Source organism: Rhincodon typus, unplaced genomic scaffold (assembly GCF_021869965.1).
Source record: "Rhincodon typus isolate 14 unplaced genomic scaffold, sRhiTyp1.1 hic_rhity00003044, whole genome shotgun sequence".
Lineage (NCBI taxonomy): Eukaryota > Metazoa > Chordata > Chondrichthyes > Orectolobiformes > Rhincodontidae > Rhincodon > Rhincodon typus.
In genome coordinates, this window is record NW_025968682.1 from 1 (window position 1) to 21,703 (window position 21,703).

The 21,703-nt window shown below is 38.2% G+C and overlaps 2 protein-coding genes across 2 annotated transcripts; one reads left to right on the forward strand and one right to left on the reverse strand.

Moving 5' to 3' along the window:
* The first annotated feature begins 550 nt into the window (after positions 1-550).
* LOC109920982 (heat shock 60 protein 1) lies at positions 551-6,254 on the forward strand. The gene is made up of 6 exons (XM_048593533.1): positions 551-754; positions 1,238-1,337; positions 2,741-2,986; positions 3,527-3,701; positions 4,591-4,769; positions 5,654-6,254. Exons 2-6 carry the CDS (start codon positions 1,314-1,316, stop codon positions 5,807-5,809), a joined length of 780 nt encoding a protein of 259 aa, XP_048449490.1. The 5' UTR covers positions 551-754; positions 1,238-1,313; the 3' UTR covers positions 5,810-6,254.
* A 1,030-nt stretch (positions 6,255-7,284) lies between these two features.
* LOC109921000 (coenzyme Q-binding protein COQ10 homolog B, mitochondrial) lies at positions 7,285-16,724 on the reverse strand. Its single transcript, XM_048593534.1, has 4 exons — positions 15,753-16,724; positions 15,475-15,667; positions 12,367-12,468; positions 7,285-8,588 (listed from the first exon to the last, which is right to left on the reverse strand). The coding sequence occupies exons 1-4, from the start codon at positions 15,872-15,874 to the stop codon at positions 8,421-8,423; spliced, it is 585 nt and encodes a 194-aa protein (XP_048449491.1). The 5' UTR covers positions 15,875-16,724; the 3' UTR covers positions 7,285-8,420.
* Between the last annotated feature and the right edge of the window lie 4,979 nt (positions 16,725-21,703).

Consider the following 21,703-nt stretch of genomic DNA (forward strand, 5'->3'; position numbering starts at 1 on the left):
CTGCAAGTCAGAACTGCATCACCTCCTAGAGACACAGTGCCTTGGTTGGGAACATAAAAACATATATCTTGCTGGGTTGAACTCCTCGCTAACAGTGTCCATACTGCCACCATGTGAAAACTCCAAAAGGATTTTTTAAAGGTCATCTCCAGGTGTCGTGCCAAGTGTTCTGTCTTTGTACCGTCAAGAAATGGGTCTTGAAGAACCATTTCAGCCTCGAGGGATACCTAGTCTTTACCATGCCTTTGTTCGTTTGTGGTCTGCACTTCAAACTGGATACTGTTGACATAGGTAGGCTTTACAATATGAATGAAACACGTAAAGAAAGTAGTCTAATGCGTTTGTTATGAGCAACCGTTCATGCTAACTTTTGCTTTGGCTTAGCTGATTATTCTGGGCTGCCATTTCCATCTTTGCACCCCACTAAAGCAGAGGTTAAGAACAGCTCTTGTTAATATTTGAACTCTCAACTCTTTATATCGGAACTTGAGTCTTTGGCATTTTCACTTCTGGATTCATCAATAGTTTGGATGATATGTTAATAATTTAAGAATGTTACTTATTCCTAGTTCACTTTTTTAATAGGTCAGAAATGTGAATTCCAGGATGCTTACCTTCTGCTTAGTGAAAAGAAAATCTCAAATGTACAGTCCATTGTACCTGCCTTAGAGATTGCCAATGCACACCGTAAACCTGTAGTTATCGTTGCTGAAGACATCGATGGAGAAGCACTCAGCACCTTGGTTTTGAATAGGTTCGTTTTAATGTCTTCAGTCAATTAAAAACCTACAAACTAAAATTTAAACATACTTTTGTAAATATGTGCTCACATTATCTTTGGGTTAAAAATCAGAACTAATGTTTGTATAAAACAATTAACAAGGTGCGATGAATTGTGGAGAGTTGACATTTCGTGTAGGGACCCTTCTTCATAAATTCAACCTGAAACGTCAACTTTCCTGCTCCTCTGCTGCCGGGCCTGCTGTGTTCGTCCAGCTCCGCACTGTATCTCCAACTCCAGCATCGGCAGTTCTTACTATCTCTGAGATGAATTGTGTGTGGAATTAATGAGAATGACAAGCACCTGCTTTCTAGCTAAACAAAATTCAAGTTTGCTAAATGTTTTCAAAAACATTGGGTATTTCTGGTTCAATAATTTTCTATCTTGTTTGCATTTATTTATTTTAAAATGCTTGTTTCTAAACTATTAATTGTGTATATACAATTTCTCCTTCAGATTGAAGGTTGGTTTGCAGGTTGTGGCTGTTAAAGCACCTGGATTTGGTGATAACAGGAAGAACCAACTGAAGGACATGGCCATTGCTACTGGTGGTACAGTGAGTAGTATCAAATGTAAATAAACAAACATGTAGGAAATGCAGTGGTCTAGGTTTTTAGTCAGTGGTATTGCAATGGCCTTTGCCGTGAAGCATGAGCATAAAGGATTAAATGAAATTGAAGTTTGTTCCAGAAGGTAGCTCCATAACTTGATTTTAAAATTGATGGAAGTTACTTGCCAGCATAATTGGGAACTAAAGTCTGATTTCAATTATGTGGAGATTATGCAAACCGAGGTTTCAGTTTTGAGGAAGTATGATGCGAATTGGCCTCTGCTGTCATTTTGAAACAGTGTGCAATAATAGTGGATCAGTAATTAGCCCATCCAATCTGTTTGTTCGAGCAATAGTTCATTTCCCTTGATCACATACCTTTTCATAAATGTTTGGAGTCTCAATTACTAATTATGTAGTACACACTACCGTACCTCGGTCCTGTCATTCCCCTCTTTTCCTAAGTTAAAGATCAGTGTAGGATATTTTTGTCCCCTTATTCTCTTCTCCTTTTTAAACATTAAGACATTTTCTATCTGTAAAGATCCATTCGATCATAATTTTAAATGTCTTAAAATTCTGTCAAATCACATCCATCGTTCCTCAGTCCTAAATAAAACAGCCCCATTTTACAAACTCTTTGTATTTTTTTAACCAGAGATGGAACTATAAAGAACTGCAGAGAGGGATGAAAAATTAGGGTGTAACCCTGTATTTTAAAGTGGGAAAGTTATGGTAGATTATAATTCATTGTATAGTGTTTTTCTTTTACCCACCACTAAACCAGTGTGCTATGATCATATTTTGATAGTATGTAATAAATACACTAAATATTTGTAGTAAAAAGTGGAACGTTTTGCCTAAATATACTCTTTTATTTACAATATTGATCAGTGTTGCTGAGGTTTGTGACAAATGCATTGTCTGTCTGGTTTGATCCCTGATTTTTGTTGGAAAGTGAGCATGTGGCCAAATAATGAATTGGGCTTTAAGTTCGCTATGATTGATTGTATAATTACCTCTCTCATCTGGACAAGCACAAAGGATAGCCAGTAAGAGGGACCTGAACTTTAGAAGAGAATGAAATAATAGTGTAAAGAGTGTATTGACTTTTTTTTTGTTCCAGGAAAGTGAAATTTATACATTGTTTCCATGTCCAAGTAATAGATCTATAATTAACATTTTAAGTGCTTTTTACATTTGTGTATTGGTGCACATCTAAATTGAACAGTCAATAAATTGAGGAAATGATAAACTTGTATTTTTTGAGGATTTCAATAAACTGACATTCTGTAAAATAGAGTAAAAGATTTACTTTGGAATTAGAATTTTTCTTTCTGCTAGTAGAGTGTAGTAAATTTATGATTTGGACCTCTGTTTTAATACAGTGTCTGTGTAAACATTTGTAGGTATTTGGGGATGAGGCACTTGGACTGAATGTGGAGGATATCCAGGCCCATGATTTTGGTAAAGTTGGTGAAGTCGTAGTCACCAAAGATGACACCATGCTGTTGAAAGGCAAGGGTGACAAGAGTGCCATTGAACAGCGCATTCAAGAAATCACAGAAACATTAGAAGTTACGACAAGTGATTATGAGAAGGAAAAGCTAAATGAAAGGCTGGCCAAATTATCAGATGGTGTGGCAGTATTAAAGGTAAATAATTTGTAGACATACTACTCGTATGCATAAGTGGTGTGGTCATGTATGTGTGTACAGATAGGTCTTAATGTATTTGGTTTGAACTAAGCTGGCTTAGCTGCACTGAGCAACATTAATACCAAAAAATGGCATTAATAATCAACTGTGCTTCTAAACCAAGGTTTAATGAAAATATTAAGGAAGTGGTTACATTAATGTGGCTGGAATACCAACTTTGAAAGCTGCATATTTAATCTAATAATGACATGGTTAATATTGTTTCCAACCCTGAATTTAAATGACACTTGACCGTTAACTATCTTTCTGAAGTATTCTTTCTTAATTCTGGTTACATTGAAGCTTCCTGTAGAAGAGTACTCAGAGCTGCAAGCCTTTACTTTCAATTGATTGCCACATTTAATTTGTGAAGCTGCTTCTCATGCCATTTTATAGACCTGTGGAGTCAACAGTCTTAGATTTAACTACAAAAGTGACGGAAGAGACTTATTTTATGGTTGAAAGTGTATTGAACTAACCATTGAATTATGGATCTAGATTGGAGGTACTAGTGACGTGGAGGTGAATGAGAAGAAAGACAGAGTGACTGATGCACTTAATGCTACTCGAGCCGCTGTGGAGGAGGGTATTGTTGTTGGTGGTGGATGTGCTCTACTGCGGTGCATCCCAGCATTGGGTGATCTTCAACCAGTCAACGAAGACCAAAAAGTTGGTAAGTAGTTCATCAGTATTTAGCTCTTGTTTGTTCATTTTCAGCTACAAGAAACAGGTCTTTAAAATACCTAATTAGGAACATGCTGCTGGGGGAACAGGAGTAGGTAATTCAGTCCTTAAAGGCTGAGCTGCCATTCAGTCAGATTATGGGTGATGTTTGTAGTCTTAGTTCCATTTGCCCATCTACTTCCCAAAAGTCCATTGTCTATCAAGAATCTACCCGACTCTGATTTAAAGACCCAGTCTCTCCTGTTTTCTGAAGATTTCCACATTTTATGGCCCTCTGATCGCTTCAGAGCTCTTAACTTTTTTTTGTTCTTAAATTGTGCCCCTAGTTTGATTTTCCCACAAGAGGAAACATCCTCCTAGTATCCTTTTGATAAGTTAAGAATGGAAGGTGATCTTATCAAAGGTAAGACCACCCTGTTCAGCCTTTTAAGTCCTTTAACCCTACATTGGAGTCAAGTGTTTGCCTATTTTGAGGTGAGAATACAGTAATCCAAGTTTACAATTTGATCCGACTTGAGCTTGTCACCTCCAGTCTTGGGGGCTTTGGTAAATGGTGATATTAGCATAACCGTCTCCAAAAGGAAACATTGTCCTTGATTTGGATTTTGTTTTACTAGTTCAACACTGCATCTGTAAAATCCATGGCCTACATTGAGTATTATTAAATGTTCCCTCATTTATTTACTGTGGTTTGTTGTCCTGTCATCTTCCATTAAGATTGACTGTGACTTTGTAGCTGTGCATGTGTACAACTTAGTTCAAGTTTGAAGTCTTAATAACCTAGAACTGAGCAAGTTGCATGTGACTTGATATTTGTGGAGGATAATGATGAAACAGGGTGTACACTTTTTTTAATGGATTTGTTTAAATTTCTATAGGAATTGACATTGTTAGCAAAGCTCTGAAAGTACCTGCTATTACAATAGTCAAAAATGCTGGAGTTGAAGGAAGCTTAATTGTGGAGAAGATCCTACAGAGTCCACCAGAGATTGGCTATGATGCAATGGCTGGGGAATTTGTAAAGATGGTAGAAAAAGGAATTATTGATCCCACAAAGGTATCCCTTGTTTATGTATATAATATTTCTATAGCTTCTGGATTTTCACTTTATTCTATTTCTTTTATGGCCCATCTAAGAATACTCCATTTCACTAAGTCTCTGTAGATACGTAGACCCTTGATTTGCTGTGGGTCATTAGCAACAGAGTGCAAGAGCGTATGTCAGGCATGTCTGTGCTATGATCCATATTCAAGAAAACAAGGTAAAGAAGTGATTTGGATAGAGCTGAGAAATATTTAAGATAAATCCCACTTGGATTGGTATACAGGCCCCTTAACCACGTGACAAAAGGATTGGAAACTTTTCAAAGGTAGAAAGGTGAGTTCAAGACTTGTATTTTTAAAAACTCGAATAAGGGCAGTTTTGAGGGCACGAAAGCTGTCTGAAGTGAATTTGACATTAAGGAATAGGTTAAAAAAGCTGCAGAAAAGTAATTACAGTTGGAGCACTAACCCATATGATTCTTTAAAACTTAGACTAGTAGTAGACTGAACAGAACTTTTCCTCTCAAGTATGAAGAGGGCTGGAGAAACTCTGATCTAGAGTCATCAGTAGGGGGGGGGGAAAGAGTTGAGTGCTTTTGACAACATTAAGCTAATTTGTTTAACTTCCATTACTGCTTCTATCCTAGAACTCCCTCGTTAACCTTGGCATCCCCATTATTGCAGTGGTTCAAGGTAGATCACCACCATCCTGAAGAGTACTAAATGCTGGCCTAGCCAAATAATGCCCACATTCTGTGAAAAAACAAAGTTTCCTAAACTTCAAAATACCCACCCCACACTGTTTGGGATTAAGTTACCCTCTTTATCCGCACTGAATCGCTGCGGTTTTCTGAATGGAATATAAACTGATTAAATTTTGTTTGTTTTTTTTGGCAGGTTGTGAGGACTGCCTTGCTGGATGCAGCTGGTGTCGCCTCTCTCTTGGCAACAGCAGAAACCGTAGTCACAGAGCTCCCAAAGGATGACAAAGCACAAGGAATGGGGGGTATGGGTGGCATGGGTGGTGCAGGGATGGGTGGTGATATGTTTTAATTCCTTGTATCTTTTCCTATGAAAAGTGACTGACATGTTAATATGGTCAATTGAATGGCTGCTTCCACTAGGAGATTACCAGATGAATAAATATAAACCAGGCTGAACAGACAATAGCTCTATTGCAATATTTCTAATTAAGTTAATGCAGCCATGTTGGACTGTGCTGGATCTCAAGCAATTTGTTTACTGCCCTCTGTCAGTACTATTGTAACTTATTTTATATTGAATTAAAAATCAACATTTGTACATTCCTTGGAGTACTGAAAGTGTAAACCACCTGAAATTCATTGGTTTTATGGTAACAGTACTGTGCTGACAATAAGTAACAAATTAAATGATCAAGGCAGGTTTTCTGTGAAAAACCAGACTGATCTGTACTCTTTCCAGTGCAGTGTGAGTATATCATGTAATATTGCCATAAATAAAACAGATGGCTATCACATTTTGACTTGTGGGGTAGTTTAATAGTTTCAAATAAAATTGTTTTTTCTAGAAGATCATGATTGCTATTAAAATGATCAGATTGAGCATAGACAACTTAATTATACATACCTCAATACCCTATGGAACATTTAATGGGTTTTGAAATTACAGCATGGAAAGACCCTTTTGGTCCAACTTCATCTGGTTGGCATTTGACCCATATCCCTCAACACTCCCTACTCATACCCATCCAGGTGCCTATTAAAGTGTTGTAATTACCATCTCCACTTCCTCTAGTAGTTCATTCAATGCATGTACTATAGTTAAAAAGTTACCCTCCAGGTCTGTTTAAAATCTCACTATCTTTAAACACATGCCCTGTAGTTTTGCACACTGGACCTGCAAAAAAGATGTGGTTTATAAAATCAGGTGGGGTATGGATAGAGGTCACCCCTCTCCAAGCTCTAGTGTACCCTGGAAAATAGCCCCAGCCTATTCGGCTTACTCCTATAATTAAAAACCTTCCACTCCCAGCACTATCCTTGTAAATTTTTGAACCCTCTGAAGTTTCACTTTTCCTATGTAGGGCGACTAGAACTGAACCCAGTATTCCAAAAGTGGCCTAACCACTGTCTTGTAAAGCTAGAATGTGACATCCCAAACTCTTATACTCAATGCATTGACCAATAAAGGCAAGTGTACCAAATGCCTTCCACACACACACCTATGACTCCACCTTTTAAGGAACTAGGCACCTACACATGGCACAACCCATGATGCTACCATTAAGGGTGGAATTCCTGCAGCACCTCCATTTGTCTAAATTAAACTCCACCTGCCACATCTCAGAACCTTCTTCACTGTCCACTACACCAGCACTGTCATCTGCAAACTTACTAACCTTTTCTCTTATTCACACCCATTCTTTCCTACAGATGCTGATTAAGCTATTAATAAAGTTTAGGTTGAATAATAAGCATTGTTAGTGTAGTATTTCATCTATTTGGAAGTAATTTACAGTGAAATCATGAGGCACAAATAACATTAAGTCATAAATACAGCATAATTTTATTGTCCCAGTTACAAACTGGAGCTAATTTCTATGGAATATGTGGGCAGTTTAAATTATAACTGCCCAAAGATGACTTAATACTTCACAGTACTTACATGTGCACACTTTCATCCATGATTAAATGAATGAGTGTTCCCTGTTTTGACCCAACACACACAGGTGTAACCAGTACAAAAAAAGGTTTAACTCATGCAAATAGAAACTTATGCTACTTCTAATGTGGACTATTTAAAAGGAGAGGACAATGTGTTCAAAGATTTCAATGTCATACAAGAGGCTTGAGTTCAGAAGATTAATTTTAGTCCTTTGTGGAGGGGAGCTAGAATTATTGAGGAAACAAACTCACGTTGCACTTGCACATTATTGGCAAAGACTGGAGAACATGACAAGCTGCCATGCAAGACTGGCAAAGGAGAAAGGCTGAAATCTTGCTTGTATTGGATATCTTCATTTGTTAATCTACATTTAAAACAAGGTTTTAAGAGTTCTTGGTGCTTGAATGTAGCACTAAATTGAGACTAACCATGAATTTTGTTTCCATAAATTAACACTTAAATATTAAGCTGTTATGACAATTGGACTTGTAGATGCATTCATCTTAGGGGAGACAGACTTCAGAAAATAGTTAAGGCATACAGCTTAAAATTACATGAAAATCTGTCAGCCTTTGAATGTATAATGTGACTTTCTGGAATTAGTGTTTGACACTAAAATTTAACTGCTCATGTTACCTGAACAGCCCAAAATATCTCTTCATAAATAGAAGGTTGGCTGCCTTCTCCATCTGCACAGGTTAAAACAAGTTATTGCAGCCAGTCCAGCTTAATGCACCACAACATGTGGACAAATTACATTTAGTTACAGCTGAAATATCTGCACTTTATATACATGTATACTTGCATCTATATAATGCATTTTCTATATATGTAACACTTTGCCAGAGGGGCTTTCCAAGAAGATTACAGTGTCATATTATAAAATCAAGTGATACATGTAGGTAAAGAAAATCGCTCCCACATTTGCATATGTGGAAAAGCACCACACTAATAAATAAATTATACAACTTTTTTTTTTTTTTAAAGGGGACCTACAACGGCTCCTTCCAACCTTTATTTACGTTTGATGCACCTCATGAAGCATAAGTTCTCGTGGGATGTTGGTTTCCGGACCATACATTTTCTTTGCTCTTCTTTCAAACGCTGCTACCATCTGCTTAACAACTTCATCAAAAAAAACAGTGGCAAGTTGAGAGTGCAGCAAAGAACGGAATTCAAAAGAAATCTGTAGGTAAGAAAACAAGATTAAATGGAGTTCTCTTTTACACCTCAGAGAACAGTACAGAAAACTAATTTGTTTAACTTAATACAAATTTAAAATCCAAAAGGCAATTAACATCATGTGATCTAGCCAAGTTATGAGAATTTTTCCACACGTTCCTGGACTTGTCAGTTTACACCAATTTTCACTTCCAGAATTAGGTCTCTGCTTTATCACCACGGTCTTGGTTATCTTCCCATTCATTCTTAATCCATGTTGGTATGGTCAAGTTGGACCAAAGGGTCTGTTTCCATGCTGTACATTTCTTATGACTCTATATAATTCCTAAGGGGAGGTGCTCAGATCTTATCAGTACTTCAAGGAGGACATAAGCAGGGTTTGTATAACTGCAGCATAACTTCTGCATCCTTATACTCCAGTCCTCTAGGTATAAAAGGCCAGCATTCATTAGCTTTCTTGGTTATTTTCTACACCTGTTAGTGATATTTTAAAGATCTATACATGTGAACCCCCAAGTAACTTTGGACATCTGTATTCAACTTTATACCATCTGGAAAGTACCCTGATCTATCCTTAGATAACAAGGTGTAGAGCTGGATGAACACAGCAGGCCAAGCGGCATCAGAGGAGCAGGAAGGCTGACGTTTCGGGCCTAGACCCTTCTTCAGAAGGGTCATTTCTGAAGAAGGGTCTAGGCCTGAAATGTCAGCCTTCCTGCTCGGCCTGCTGCATTCATCCAGCTCTACATCTTGTTATCTCAGATTCTCCAGCATCTGCAGTTCCTACCATCTCTGATCTATCCTTAGATCCTATATCTATTTGGTCACATCATAAGCAGACAGAATTATCAAAGATCAACCAAAAACACAACAGGAAACAATAGAAAAAAAAAATGACTAATACAGTGGCCTGGATGCAACTGACCTATGAGAAAATATGGAAGGTCAGCACAGGACAGGTGAATATCCATGGCGGTCAACCTTCAGCGAACATGACAACACCAATGCACAATCAAACACCATTTACAGATCTTAGAACAATTTAAAGGCTCTTTTCAGCTATACCTCAGATTACAGTCACTGTTGTGATGCAAGAACCTGGAGGACATCTAAAACTCCTTTTATCCCTGATTTGCACTAAATTATGTTTATCCATCACCCCTAAGCTCATTGACTTACAATGGCTCCAAGACCACCAATAATTCAAATTTTAAAATTGTCAACCTTATTTAAAAATCCCTCTAGGGTTTCACCCTCTCCCTAGCCTGCAATGCCAGAAGATTTGCGTTTCGAAGTTCTCTACTTAGCCAATTCTGGCTTCTTGTGCTTCTTAATCACTGCAACTTTGATCGTTGTGTTCAGCAGTCTTGCCCCAAATGTCTGAATCCCCTCCCTTGGCCTCTGATATTCAGGACACTCTTTGCGCACTTATCCTATATCTCAACTGCAGCAAGGTGATAGAAATCAGAAGCAAAAGAATCAGTATCTTTGAAGAAAGTCAAATGTTTCATGAAGCCTAAAAATATTCAGTAAACACAATTTTAAAAAAAAAACAAAAAAAAAAAACTGGATGCTGGAAATCTGACAAAAACAGAAATTGGTGGACATATTTACAGAGCTAATATTTCAAATCCAGTGATCCTTTTTCAGAACAAAGTTCTATAGAAGGGTCACTGGACTCAACATTAACTCTGCTTTCTCTCCACTGATGCTGCCAGACCTGCCGAGTTTATCCAGGAGTTTCTGTTTTTCGTTGTACAAGTGCAATTAATTGTTTTACAAAAGGCAAATCCATTTCAAGTAACACTGATCAAAGAATAAGCATTGACCATGACACCAAAAAATATTGCCCAAGAATTAGAAAGAGCACAATGGGGTTTTTGTGTTTATATTAAGTGTTCACTAGAGCAAACCTGTTTAATTTTGGAGCCAAAGACAACACTTCACCCAGAGCACAGCAGTCCCTCATTACTGCTGTAATTAGCCTCAATTGTGCACTCAAATTTCTACAGTGGAACATGAATTCACAATCTTCTGATTCAGAGACAAGAGTATCACCATCAAGCCACAGCTGACAGTTATATTAGGCATTCCTTCTCCTGTGAGGGATTATTCTTCCTCATCTTTTCCATTAATAAAAATAGGCACCTATGCAAGTTGAACAGCTTTTATGACAAAGATAATCTTGTTACCACCAATTTCCAAATTGAGAGAATACAATTACAATTACAATTACAATTACAATTCTGCATAAAACTGTTAGATGAGTACCCAACCAATGACAGGACACTATAGAGCTCATAGGAGCAGAGGGATCTTGGGATGCTTGTCCACAGATTCCTGAAGGTGGCAGGACAGACTAATAGGGTAGTTAAGGCAACATATAGGACACTTGCTTTTATCAGTCTTCACATAGATTACAAGTAGGGGAGGTCATGTTGGAGCTGTACAAAACTTTGGTAAGGCCACAGCTGAAGAAGTGGGCCTGCAGTTTTGGTCAACGCTCTATAGGAAGGATGTGATTGCACTGGAAGAGGTGCAGAGGAGATTGATCAGCATGTTGCCTGGGATGAAGCAGTTTGTCATGAAGAGAGGTTGGATAAAGGCATGGATTGGGTGAATAGCAAGCAGCCATTCCCCTTAGTTGAAGGATCAATAACAAAAGGGGCATAATGAAAGACAGGTGGTAAAGAGCATTTGAGAATGTTCCCCCCACGCCCTCAATCAGAGGGTGGTAAAAACCTGGAATGCACAGCCCAGGAGGGCAGTTGAGAAGGGAAACCTCAACTTTTAATAAAGTACTTGGATGAGTAACCGAAAAGGTTGTCACATTCAAGGCTACAGGCCAACTGCTGGGAAGTGGAACTAATGTAGATTTAGAGTATTTTTTGTCAGTTCACACCCGAAAAGCCTCTTCTATACTGTATGATTCTATGGAATATCTGCAAAAGAAGTTAAAAGATATCCAACATTAAACTTATGGGATGGAGCAACAGCAAAAACAAAAATTAGGCACTACAGTCTTAGTGAAAAATTAACTAGTACATGGCAATGGAGTTGCAAAATAAAATTATAGAGAAACTATCCATGATGAATAAGCAACAGCTGCAGATGATGTGCTGTTTGCCAAAGTGAGCACTCAGCAGCTCCTGAGCTCCTTGTGCAAGGGATTTTCAACAAACCCTTAAGCATTCCTAAAAGTTATGTTAATGTCCTGAATTGAGAGATGATCCACTATGAATGCAAGTCTTTTTCCAAGAGAATCTGGCATTAAACTCCAAGAAGAGACATAAAATGCAATGAAGGCCACTTGCGCAAGGGTTGCAAGAGAGCATGAGGGCACTACGTGATAATTTTTGAAGGTGGTGATTTCTGTGAAGCGTGCCAAGGTCCTGGTACTTGATTAACAGTCTGAAGTTCACAATGCATTTGCACCTCTGGATGTTGCCTCCCAACAATTATAATGTGGTTAGAACATGGGTGAATTGAATGTAAGCTGCACTTTTGGCTTGATAAATTTGATGGCCTTTTCTCGCTCTTCTCTTAAGTTAATGCATAAAGTCAACTTTTGATTTGCCCAAACAAGATTAATAGGAGAATAAGGAAAAATATCCTTAATTAATAAATGTGGACAATACAACAGGTTAGAAAATACTAAACACAACAACTGGTGTTAAATCAGCTGTTCTACTGACTACAGGAATGAACAGATTTTTTTCTAGTCAGTAAAAGTTACAGTCAATCTAAAACAAATGAAGTTTGAGGCAAGTCTCATAACCTACCGAAAAGTCAACAGTGCAGGTCCTTGGATATCCAGGAACCCCAGGACTGAATCGCCAATTTGTCTCCAAATGATTAAATAGTCTCCCATCAGTACAAGAAGCCTGAAATTAATGTTTAATAATGTTAGTTATGTGATAAAATAAGCACCACAATTCAGTAGATTCTTCACGTTAAATGAAATACTTCGACATATGCAAATTGTAGTCACATTATCCAAGTAAATATGCCAGGCTACAAAATTTCAGAATTTAATCATACAAGAGGTTCTTAGGTGGTCAGCCCAGTGCTGTAATCACTATGCAACTGAAACCTGCTTTAAGAAAATGGAAATAACTGACTCACTCATTCTGGTCACATTTGCAGATGAAACAGGATATGTTTAGAAAAGAAACTGAGATTTCCAGAGACTATAGGCATTAAGTGTTATAGAAAGAGAGCAGGAGTACAGCATTGAGATAGAGGGTTGTCTATGATCGTATTGAATAGCAGAGTGGGCTTGATGGTCTACATAGCATGCTCCTATGAAACAAGTGACAGGCCCCACCCAGTCATCAATCCACACAGTTTTTTCCCAGCCAAAATTACTTTTAAAAATATTTGTGGGATACAGAATACCCTGAAAAAAAAAATCAGATTCCTGTCCACTAACTAAGCTGCATAAATAGAAAATTAGTGAGATGGGGTTTGGTAGGAGGCAAAATGGTGATCGGCAAGCAAGATGCAATGTACACATAACATTATTTTTACAATTGGATATGGATATCACTGGTTGACCCACCATTAATGGTCAATTGTTTTGGAGAAATTGGTAATGAGCTGCCTTCTTAAACTGCTGCTACACTTGGGTATTGGGACAGTTACTGTTCTGTTAAGAAAGGAGTTCCACAATTTTAACCAAATGACAGTAAAGGAATGGCAATATTCCATGTATCTGCTACCCTTGTCATTCTAGGTGACAGACTGCAGTTTTGGAAGGTGCTGTTCCATATGCAGTCATTTGCTTGAGCAGGCAGTTGAAAATGAAGAGTTGCTGGTGATTATGCCTTGGAGTTAATGCACTATCAAGGACTGTGAATAAGGCTGATTTAGGCTATGTGCTGGACACTGACCAGTATCTAGGAATGACAGAATGGTTACAGCACTGCAAGAGGCCATTCAATTCAGCATGCCCAAGGAACCCACATGGGAAAATGCAGTGCAGTTTATAGATGGCATACACTTCTGCCATTGCACTTCAGTGGTGAAGGGAAATAAGGTCTCAGACAGGGTGCCAATCAAGATTCCAGCTTTACCTTTAATGGTATTAAGCTTCTTCACAGCATATTTGGAATGAGCAGCCATCCAAGCCAGTGGAAAGTTTTCCACCACACACTGGACTTGTGCCTTTTCAACAGTGTACAGGCTTTGAGGAGACAGGAGGACAGTTACTGGCTGCCGAATTCCTAGCTTCTGACTTATTCTTGTAGCCACAGTATTTATTCGGCTGGTCGAGTTCAGTTTCTGGTCAATGTCCCCAGGGTGTTGGTAAGAGGGGTTTTGGCGACGTTCACGTCATTGAAAGTCAAGGGATGACGATTAAATCTCACTCAATGGAAATGGGAATTTCTGCCATTCTTGCCTGGCAATGTTACTTACCAATGATTAGTCCAGGCCTTGCTGTTGTCCAGGTTTTGCTGCACATGAACAATTACTGCAGCATGATTGGACAGTTTACAATTATGCTTTCTCATAGAGGGAAATTTCAACTGTGTCACCAAGGTGGAACGGATCTGACCAGAGTATTCCTCACAAGCAGGCAAGGAGGAAAATTAACAGTAAACAAGACACCCCTCAGATTTATTTTGCTGCTTCTGTGAATGACAGAAACCTTGGATCTGGTCCCAACCCATCACTGCAGTCAGTGTTATCAATGGAGGAAGGGAAGTGTAAAATAAGTTAGCGTTAAATTTAATTTCTTCTTTCTGGTACATGTCAAAGTTCAACAATTAAGCTAGCAGAGAAGGAGATACTAAGCCATATAGGAAAGGTGGTTTCAAGTTGCATTTCTGATTTAGCTGATTTTATACAGGCATAGGATTAGTACAACTGGCTGTACCATTCTTTGTTGGAAGAGGGAAGAACTGTCTAGGTTTTATTCTTGATGACTATCCAATGATTTCTGTTATGAAGTGAATCTTCCTGACAGTCGAGTATAGATAGCATCAAGTTTAGTTGTAAAAACCAGCATATACTGTCAAATACATAATTGTGGCACTGGAGGGTGGAACTCAGCAGAAGGAGCTCAAGAACGAGAGCTAGGAAAAAAAGAGAATAGAAATCTACCAAAGATAGAGGATAGCAGTGCCTATCAACCTGTAGCCCACGCTTAGATTTCTAAGCACAGTATTAGCTTAAACTCCTTTAATTATACACTGCATGCTTCAACTTACTGAAGGTCACCCATTTTAGAAAAAAATGGGGTAAATTTAGGTAATTTGACATACAAGTAAACATCAGATTATTGTTCAAATTAAGACTTTCTTGATTGAATTTTTTTTTTTTTTTTTAAATACATATGAAAATTTAAGCTTCCCTAATGGTTCAGTGTTTTAATTCAGTGGGGAACTGAATTATGCATACTAGAGATGTTCTGGATTTGATTGCCAGTCTGTGCTGATACGGTTAGTAAGTGATAAGAGTATAACAACAGGTCTCCATTCTCCTGCTTCAGCAAGGAGCATCGTGGTGGATGTACTTGATCTTAGCTCCTGCTTCCATATGCAGTCATTCGATAGAGCAGGCAGTTGAAAAGAAAGAGAGTTGCTGGTGATTGCGACTTCGGAGTTACTGCACTAATGAAGGATTGTGAATAGGGTTGATTTGGGCCATGTGCTGGAGATTGATCATTATCTGGAATCACGAAATATAGTTACAGCACTGCAACAGGCCATTAAGTTTAGCATGCACATGGCAACCTGTCACAAGTGAGGAATCGACACCTCTGGAAGTGAAGAGGCAAGGAGCAAATTAGGAAAGGAAAACCCATGAAAGTAAGATTTCCAAACTGTGTAAAAATATCCAACTCAATTTTTAAATACACAAGAGAATTCTTAACATTGAAACATTACCTTAACTAAATGTGGTCGCACCAAAGTCACAACCGAAGTGTACCGTTCAACTATTGGTGGAAATCCTATTTCTAGCTGAGCTTTAGCGTACCCAGAGCGTTTAGATATGATGTCTGATTTCTTGCACCATGGTACAAAATGCTTGTAGTCAGCAACACCAGACACTACATTGTACATTTCCAGCATTGAAAACCTAAAACAAATTAAGATTCAAATTTACTATCAAAACTGACATACAAGTGACAAAATAAATCTTAGACAACATCAAAACCACGAACCCCATTACTCGTCTCTCAGAATACTCTTTCTTCTTGTTTATTAGTGGCCCAGCAAGGTTGAAAAAGTTTGTTTGTTGTATAGGGCAATGTCTTGGTGTCTTGAGTAACGGAGTTCTGTTCATTAGAATGCCACAAGATGACAGATACCTGTTATTGGAAATATTAGAGTTACTAATGACATTAAAGCTTTATTCTGTTGTACATAAATCATTGAGTTCAGCGCACAGTTTGTTACCTATAACAGACAAAAAACTGTTAATTTCCTTCCCCCACACTTAACCACTTTACCTATTTCATTTTGGACCCAATAGAACTCAAAATGATTTGAAATTGAACAAAGTGAAACTTAAACTTTTACCATTGCCTCTAACATGGACAGAAATTCATTTCACAGATTGGTTTCTTCGGTGGGTAAACTTAGAGACTTCAATTTAACTCCATTCTAAAGCCAATCCATCTGACACAATTCAGCTGACACTGGCATGCTGACAGTACTGAGACACGAATAGAGTGCCAGTTGTCTTCAATACTCAATTGCTCATCAAGCCAGCTAAAACTGGATCAAACATTCAGTTGATTTTGTAGAAGATGAGAAAATAATGATGTTATGAAGGGGAAAATAAAATGCAAAATTATTGTCATATAGCACAGGACTGAACTATAAACATCATAAAAGCCTAAAGTTCAAGCTTCAGTCTGCTGGCAGATTGTAGGAGGATGATGATAAGTGGGATACAAAGTTTTTCCTCAGTTCTTGGTTATGTAAGAACAAAAAGCAAAACAAAACACAGCTTTCCAGTTCCTAATTGATATCTATGAAATCAGTATCCAGTGCCAAAAGGATTTGGTTCTTCTGATGGATTCCACTACAAAATCTCTTCAAATCAATGTCTAAGGTAGGATGCAAGTACCCTTTGAATTAAAGGCATCATTCATTGCATAGGAGGTAGAAAAAGTTCAAATGCAACAATTCTTTTAAAACAATTCAAAACATATGGATATTTTGTGCAACGTGGACTCAATGTCCTCCCCAGTCCTATCTCCAGGTTCTTCTGTAAACATCCTCCCATAGTTTGATAACCCCATACCTTTCTGGAGAAGCAAAGATTAAAAGATATGATGCAGACAATACCCTTAAGTGATAGAATCACAAAATTTTATTTCAGCATAGGAAACAACCATTTGGCCCACCATGAGCAAGACACTCAAGTACCATTCCTCGTAACCTTTCCCCTTGTTCCTTTTTGGGTAATTGAATTCCATCTTGAACACCAAGCTGAACCTACCTCCACCACCTCGCAGGCTGTGTATTCCAGATCTTAACCACCCACTCCATGGAAAAAAGTTTCCCTTCATAACTCCATCGCTTCTTTTGAGCAATTGCTCTTAGGAATAATATATATTTGGGACAAAACACTGATCTACAAATTTATAATCAGAAGAAAGCACAGCTGCAATGAGAATTACAACCAGATCACGCAGATCCTGGCCTGTTGGAAACGAAAAAGTGCCAAATTGAAACAATGTTAACCATTATACAAAAAAAAAGAGAAGAGATGTTAGAAGCATAAAATACTTAGTAGTGCTGGAAATATTCAAGTCAGTCATGTGACAACTGTACAAAGAAACAATGGGGCAGGAAGAACAAAAAAGGAAGGCACATATCACACAGGAAGCAAAATCAAGTAATAGAAGGGACAATGGTATAACAGCAAACAAGTGTGGTTAGAGGCAAGAAAGAAAAAAAAAAGTCAAGAGGAGGTATAAATGGAATTTGCAGAACGACCACAAACATTTGTAATCTGAAAAAAAAAGGAGTCTGTTGATGCGACGGTTGCAGTAAATGTGGATTCAAGAAGGTTACAAAGCATCTAAATGAAAAGATCAGGTGCTGTTATTAACCTTACAATGAGCTTCATCGCAACAGCATAAGAGAACAGAAACAGAGGGGTCAGAGTGGGATTGAACTGAAGAACAAACATGACAGGCAACCAAAAGCTCAAGGCCACATTTGCTGACTGATCTCAAATATTATCATGAGCAACAATTAAACTTACTATATTAGAAATACTAGTAAATTACTTTCTCACCTGGAAGGAATGTTTGGCGCTCTGGATGCCAGAAAGAGAGGTGGTTAAAGGGCAAATGTTACATCGCCTGCTATTTAATTTCTGCCCTCTCATGTCCAAAGCCCAAGGACATGAAATTCCTCTGCACGGCCATCTCTCACTAAGACAGCCCAAAGATGATCAGTTTCTGTCTTGAAACAGAGCTCAACCTGTGTCCATTCATTACATTCTTAAATTGAACAACTTTTCTTTTAACTCTATTCATTTCCTCCAAAAATGTTTTTACATGATATTTGGAATACTCTTAATCTGACTCAGGCCTCACTTTCTCCTGTTACAATAGTTTTGGTACTGTTTCCAGCTTTTACCCTCAACCGGAAAAGTTTATCAACCTCGTTTCTAATTTTCACTAACAGCCGACTTGTCTCACTGCCTGTGAGGACTCCTTTCCTTTCTCAGTTCCTCAGTGTCATCTGTACTGAAAATGTAGCCTTCCATATCAGTAATTTTGTGGTGCTTTTCCTTTTTCACAACCCCTTCACCCTTAATAAAAATAAAATGCTGAAAATACACAGCAGGCTTGACAACATTTGTTGAGGTGGAAGAAGAGATTTGCTCAAGAAAGACATCTTACCATTGTTCATTGTAATGCATTCATTCAAAAATGCGCAAGGTTTGAACATACTCCTTTTGTTTGAAGGGAACAGGTTCCTGTGTACAACTATGTTGCTTCTAGCAAATATAATAAGCTGCATGATGAACTCCATAGATTACTTTAAATTGATACTTAGCGTAACAATGCTCTGGATTGTTCAGCAAGTGCTACCCAATCACAGAATCACATCAAATAAGAGGTTTTATTTGGAGCTTTGAAAGTTTAGACCAGTAGAGTATAATCTATAGTCTGCCTATGACACAGAGAAACACATTCCTGAATAACCCTGAATGCCTTTTTGAACCACCAAGCAGTACTGAAAACCTATAGTTTCCTGTTTATCCATGATAATACCTCACCAGACGACATGTCAAACAGAATCAAGACAATCTTTTTACTGTGTGTTACAGCTTATCATGCCTTTTGAAATTTTGCATTTTTAAATTAGTCCTGATGAATACAAGCTAAAAACTTCAGTAACATTTAAGTTTTGTACTACCAAGGGACTACATATACTAAAAACAAAGATACTGTTTCAGGTCTATGATATTTCAGCTTTCTCAGAACCTTTGACCATGCCCATTGCATTTGTAAAACTTGTGTTCCGACGCATTCCCCAACCACCTAGAACAATTATATGGCCACCCCGTCAACCTCCACACTCAAAAGGATCATCTTCAATCCTTTTTGCCAATGCCACCAAACACTTTTCGTCCCATCTTCCTCAGTAATCCAAAGAGATAGTTTTCTCCTGCTCCACTTAATTGCCTTACAAATTTCCCCTTCTTGCAGCACCTTCCCATGGACAGAATGCAACACCTAACCTTTTATCTCCTAACTATCCAGCACACCAAGCACTCCTTCCAAATGAAGCAGCAAATGTAATGCACTTTCAATTTAACATAATGTAGTCACTCCTCACAATTACACCAAGACCTATCATTTGTGTCGTTATTTGCCCAATCACTATTTGCTTTTGCCTTACACCACCACCCACTTGATAATTAAGCTCTGTTGCTGTGCATATCAAACATTCTCTGTCGTTCTTCCACTACTCCACACTTCCCGGTCATGGTACTTGCTTAAAAATTGTTATAGTTCTAGGGTATTCTAGTTTCACATAATGTCATCTACCTCAAACTATAATCGTCTCTCTCCAAAAGAAGTGCTGCCTGACAAGCTGAGTATTCTGCTTTTATTTCAGTGTTATGTTCGTTTACCAAGTACAATATGCATCAAGGTTATCATTTGTCTCTATTGAGTCACCAACTGATCAACTTGCACAACATTCCCACAGAAAATCAGACACATCCCTCCCTCTGACGTCTATTGTCCCTTGTAATACAGAAACACAATCCAGAACAAACTAAAGGAGTCAATTCTTTAAGAGAACAGAAGAGTGCTATTGTTAGTAAGGCACTAGAAATCACAGTTCTGCAAGGTAGAAAGTGCTTTTCAATTTGTTAATGCAAAATTCCAAAGAATTTGTGGAGATTTTACAAAAGTGCGAAAATAATTTAAGATATCATGTAATAGGAAATGTAGTCTTCCTTCCAAATTAAGAGCACCCTTGGCTTGTCAGCTGCAATATTATTGTTTATGCAATACAGATAATATTCAAAAAGTAAAAATGTATTGGAAAAAACTACTTCCGGTTACAATATAACAGAATAATCTCGTCATAAATACGTCAGGATCCAACCGTACTCTTACAACATCCAATATTGCTTCGTCATCACTTCTTTTGATTTTTATCAGATTCTCGTCTGATATTCAGTCCCACAGAAGCAGAAGCTTCTTCCTCCTAAATGTCAGGGAGACCAAAGCCATTGAATTAAATCTGGTTGTAAAAGCAATTTCCCAGCCATTCCTCCTGAGCCATTGTCTCAAGCTAGGAACCTCAATGCTGTGTGGGATGCCGAGCCACTGACCCCACGTGCCCCTCAGTTCACCTGATGTTTAAACTTTCATCCGCAGTTTTCTCACCTCTAAATTTAACTGTTCCCATTCTTTGCCAACAAGCATCCTACCTTCCATGACCATAAGCACATCAAAAACTGCATAGCTTGTATCCTCTCACCTAGTCCTGTTTATCCATCACCACTGTGCTTTGTGAACTAAATTTCAAGTCCTACAATACCTTGATGAATTTCTGCATGTTCAAATGCCTCTTACCCATTATCTCTCCAACCTTCTCCAAGCTTATAACATTTCTAGAACTCAGCATCCCTCTAGCTCGGACCTTCATACATCCCCATTTTCCTTCATTTCACCATTGGAGAAAGTGACTTAAACCATTTAGTTCCCGAGTTCAAAATTCCCTTCCTAGCCCTACCTCTTCCTGTCTTCGAAATTTTCCTGAAAAGTAACCGCACTGATCAAATGCTAGTGCTGGAATATGGACCATTTTCTGTTTAGGCATCTAGCACTCCAGGTCAGGTATAGCACAAAGTGCATAGTATAATGCCACCTCTGTGTCACTATACATTTGCACTCCTTCAATACAACTCCATCTCCACACCATCTTTTCACACATTATTTTAAAAGTTTCAAATTCTCTTTTCCAACGGCACTTTTCAATCTCTCTTCAGCCTTCTCTTCCATTTCTCCATTCTGTGTCCTCCGTACAGTGCTCCGAAATGCCTCATCAAAAATTACAGAAACCTAACACTGATATCAGTTCTTTTCCCCTCAAATGGAGCTACCGTGTGAAATCATTAACATGTTGCTTAACACTGTCAAATTGGAGCAAATTATAGAAAACATTTGTAAGAATAGTTAAATAAACCTGCAAATTTTAACCAACTTACAGTCTTAATATTTTAACCAGGACAATATTTTAACAATTACTTCAACTCTTGAAGTTTCATGTGCCAGCTCTTAAGATACTCATATACAGAATATATATTTTTTGTTCAATTCTTGCAATTACATTTATTTCCAGCTTTTAGGTGATAGGTTATACGCTCAAGAATTTGTTTATGTAGCCAACCTCCACTTTCAGCCTGGAGATGCAGGAAATGCAATTGGCAATACATGAAGGTAACAGTTTTTTGTGGTTTTGGTTGCCCTGGAGCATCCTCCTGCAGGAGGCAGGGGCGCTGTGTATCTCCATACCCACTCCGTCACGGGTGACAGCATCGGAAGACAAACCAGGACCCCATTAGTCGATGACAACAAGGTGCAGGGCTGGATGAACACAGCAGGCCAAGCAGCATCATAGGAGC

Excerpts from the sequence above, each read along its gene's own strand:
- LOC109921000 (XM_048593534.1), bottom strand. The coding sequence starts at position 15,874 with ATGAACAGAACTCCGTTACTCAAGACACCAAGACATTGCCCTATACAA. Across the intron at positions 15,668-15,752 it reads TCTGAGAGACGAGTAATGGG|GTTTTCAATGCTGGAAATGT; the intron begins GTTCGTGGTTTT and ends AATTTGTTTTAG. Across the intron at positions 8,589-12,366 it reads CCTGCACTGTTGACTTTTCG|ATTTCTTTTGAATTCCGTTC; the intron begins GTAGGTTATGAG and ends TCTTACCTACAG.
- LOC109920982 (XM_048593533.1), top strand. The coding sequence starts at position 1,314 with ATGGCCATTGCTACTGGTGGTACA. Across the intron at positions 3,702-4,590 it reads CAACGAAGACCAAAAAGTTG|GAATTGACATTGTTAGCAAA; the intron begins GTAAGTAGTTCA and ends AAATTTCTATAG. Across the intron at positions 4,770-5,653 it reads GAATTATTGATCCCACAAAG|GTTGTGAGGACTGCCTTGCT; the intron begins GTATCCCTTGTT and ends TTTTTTTGGCAG.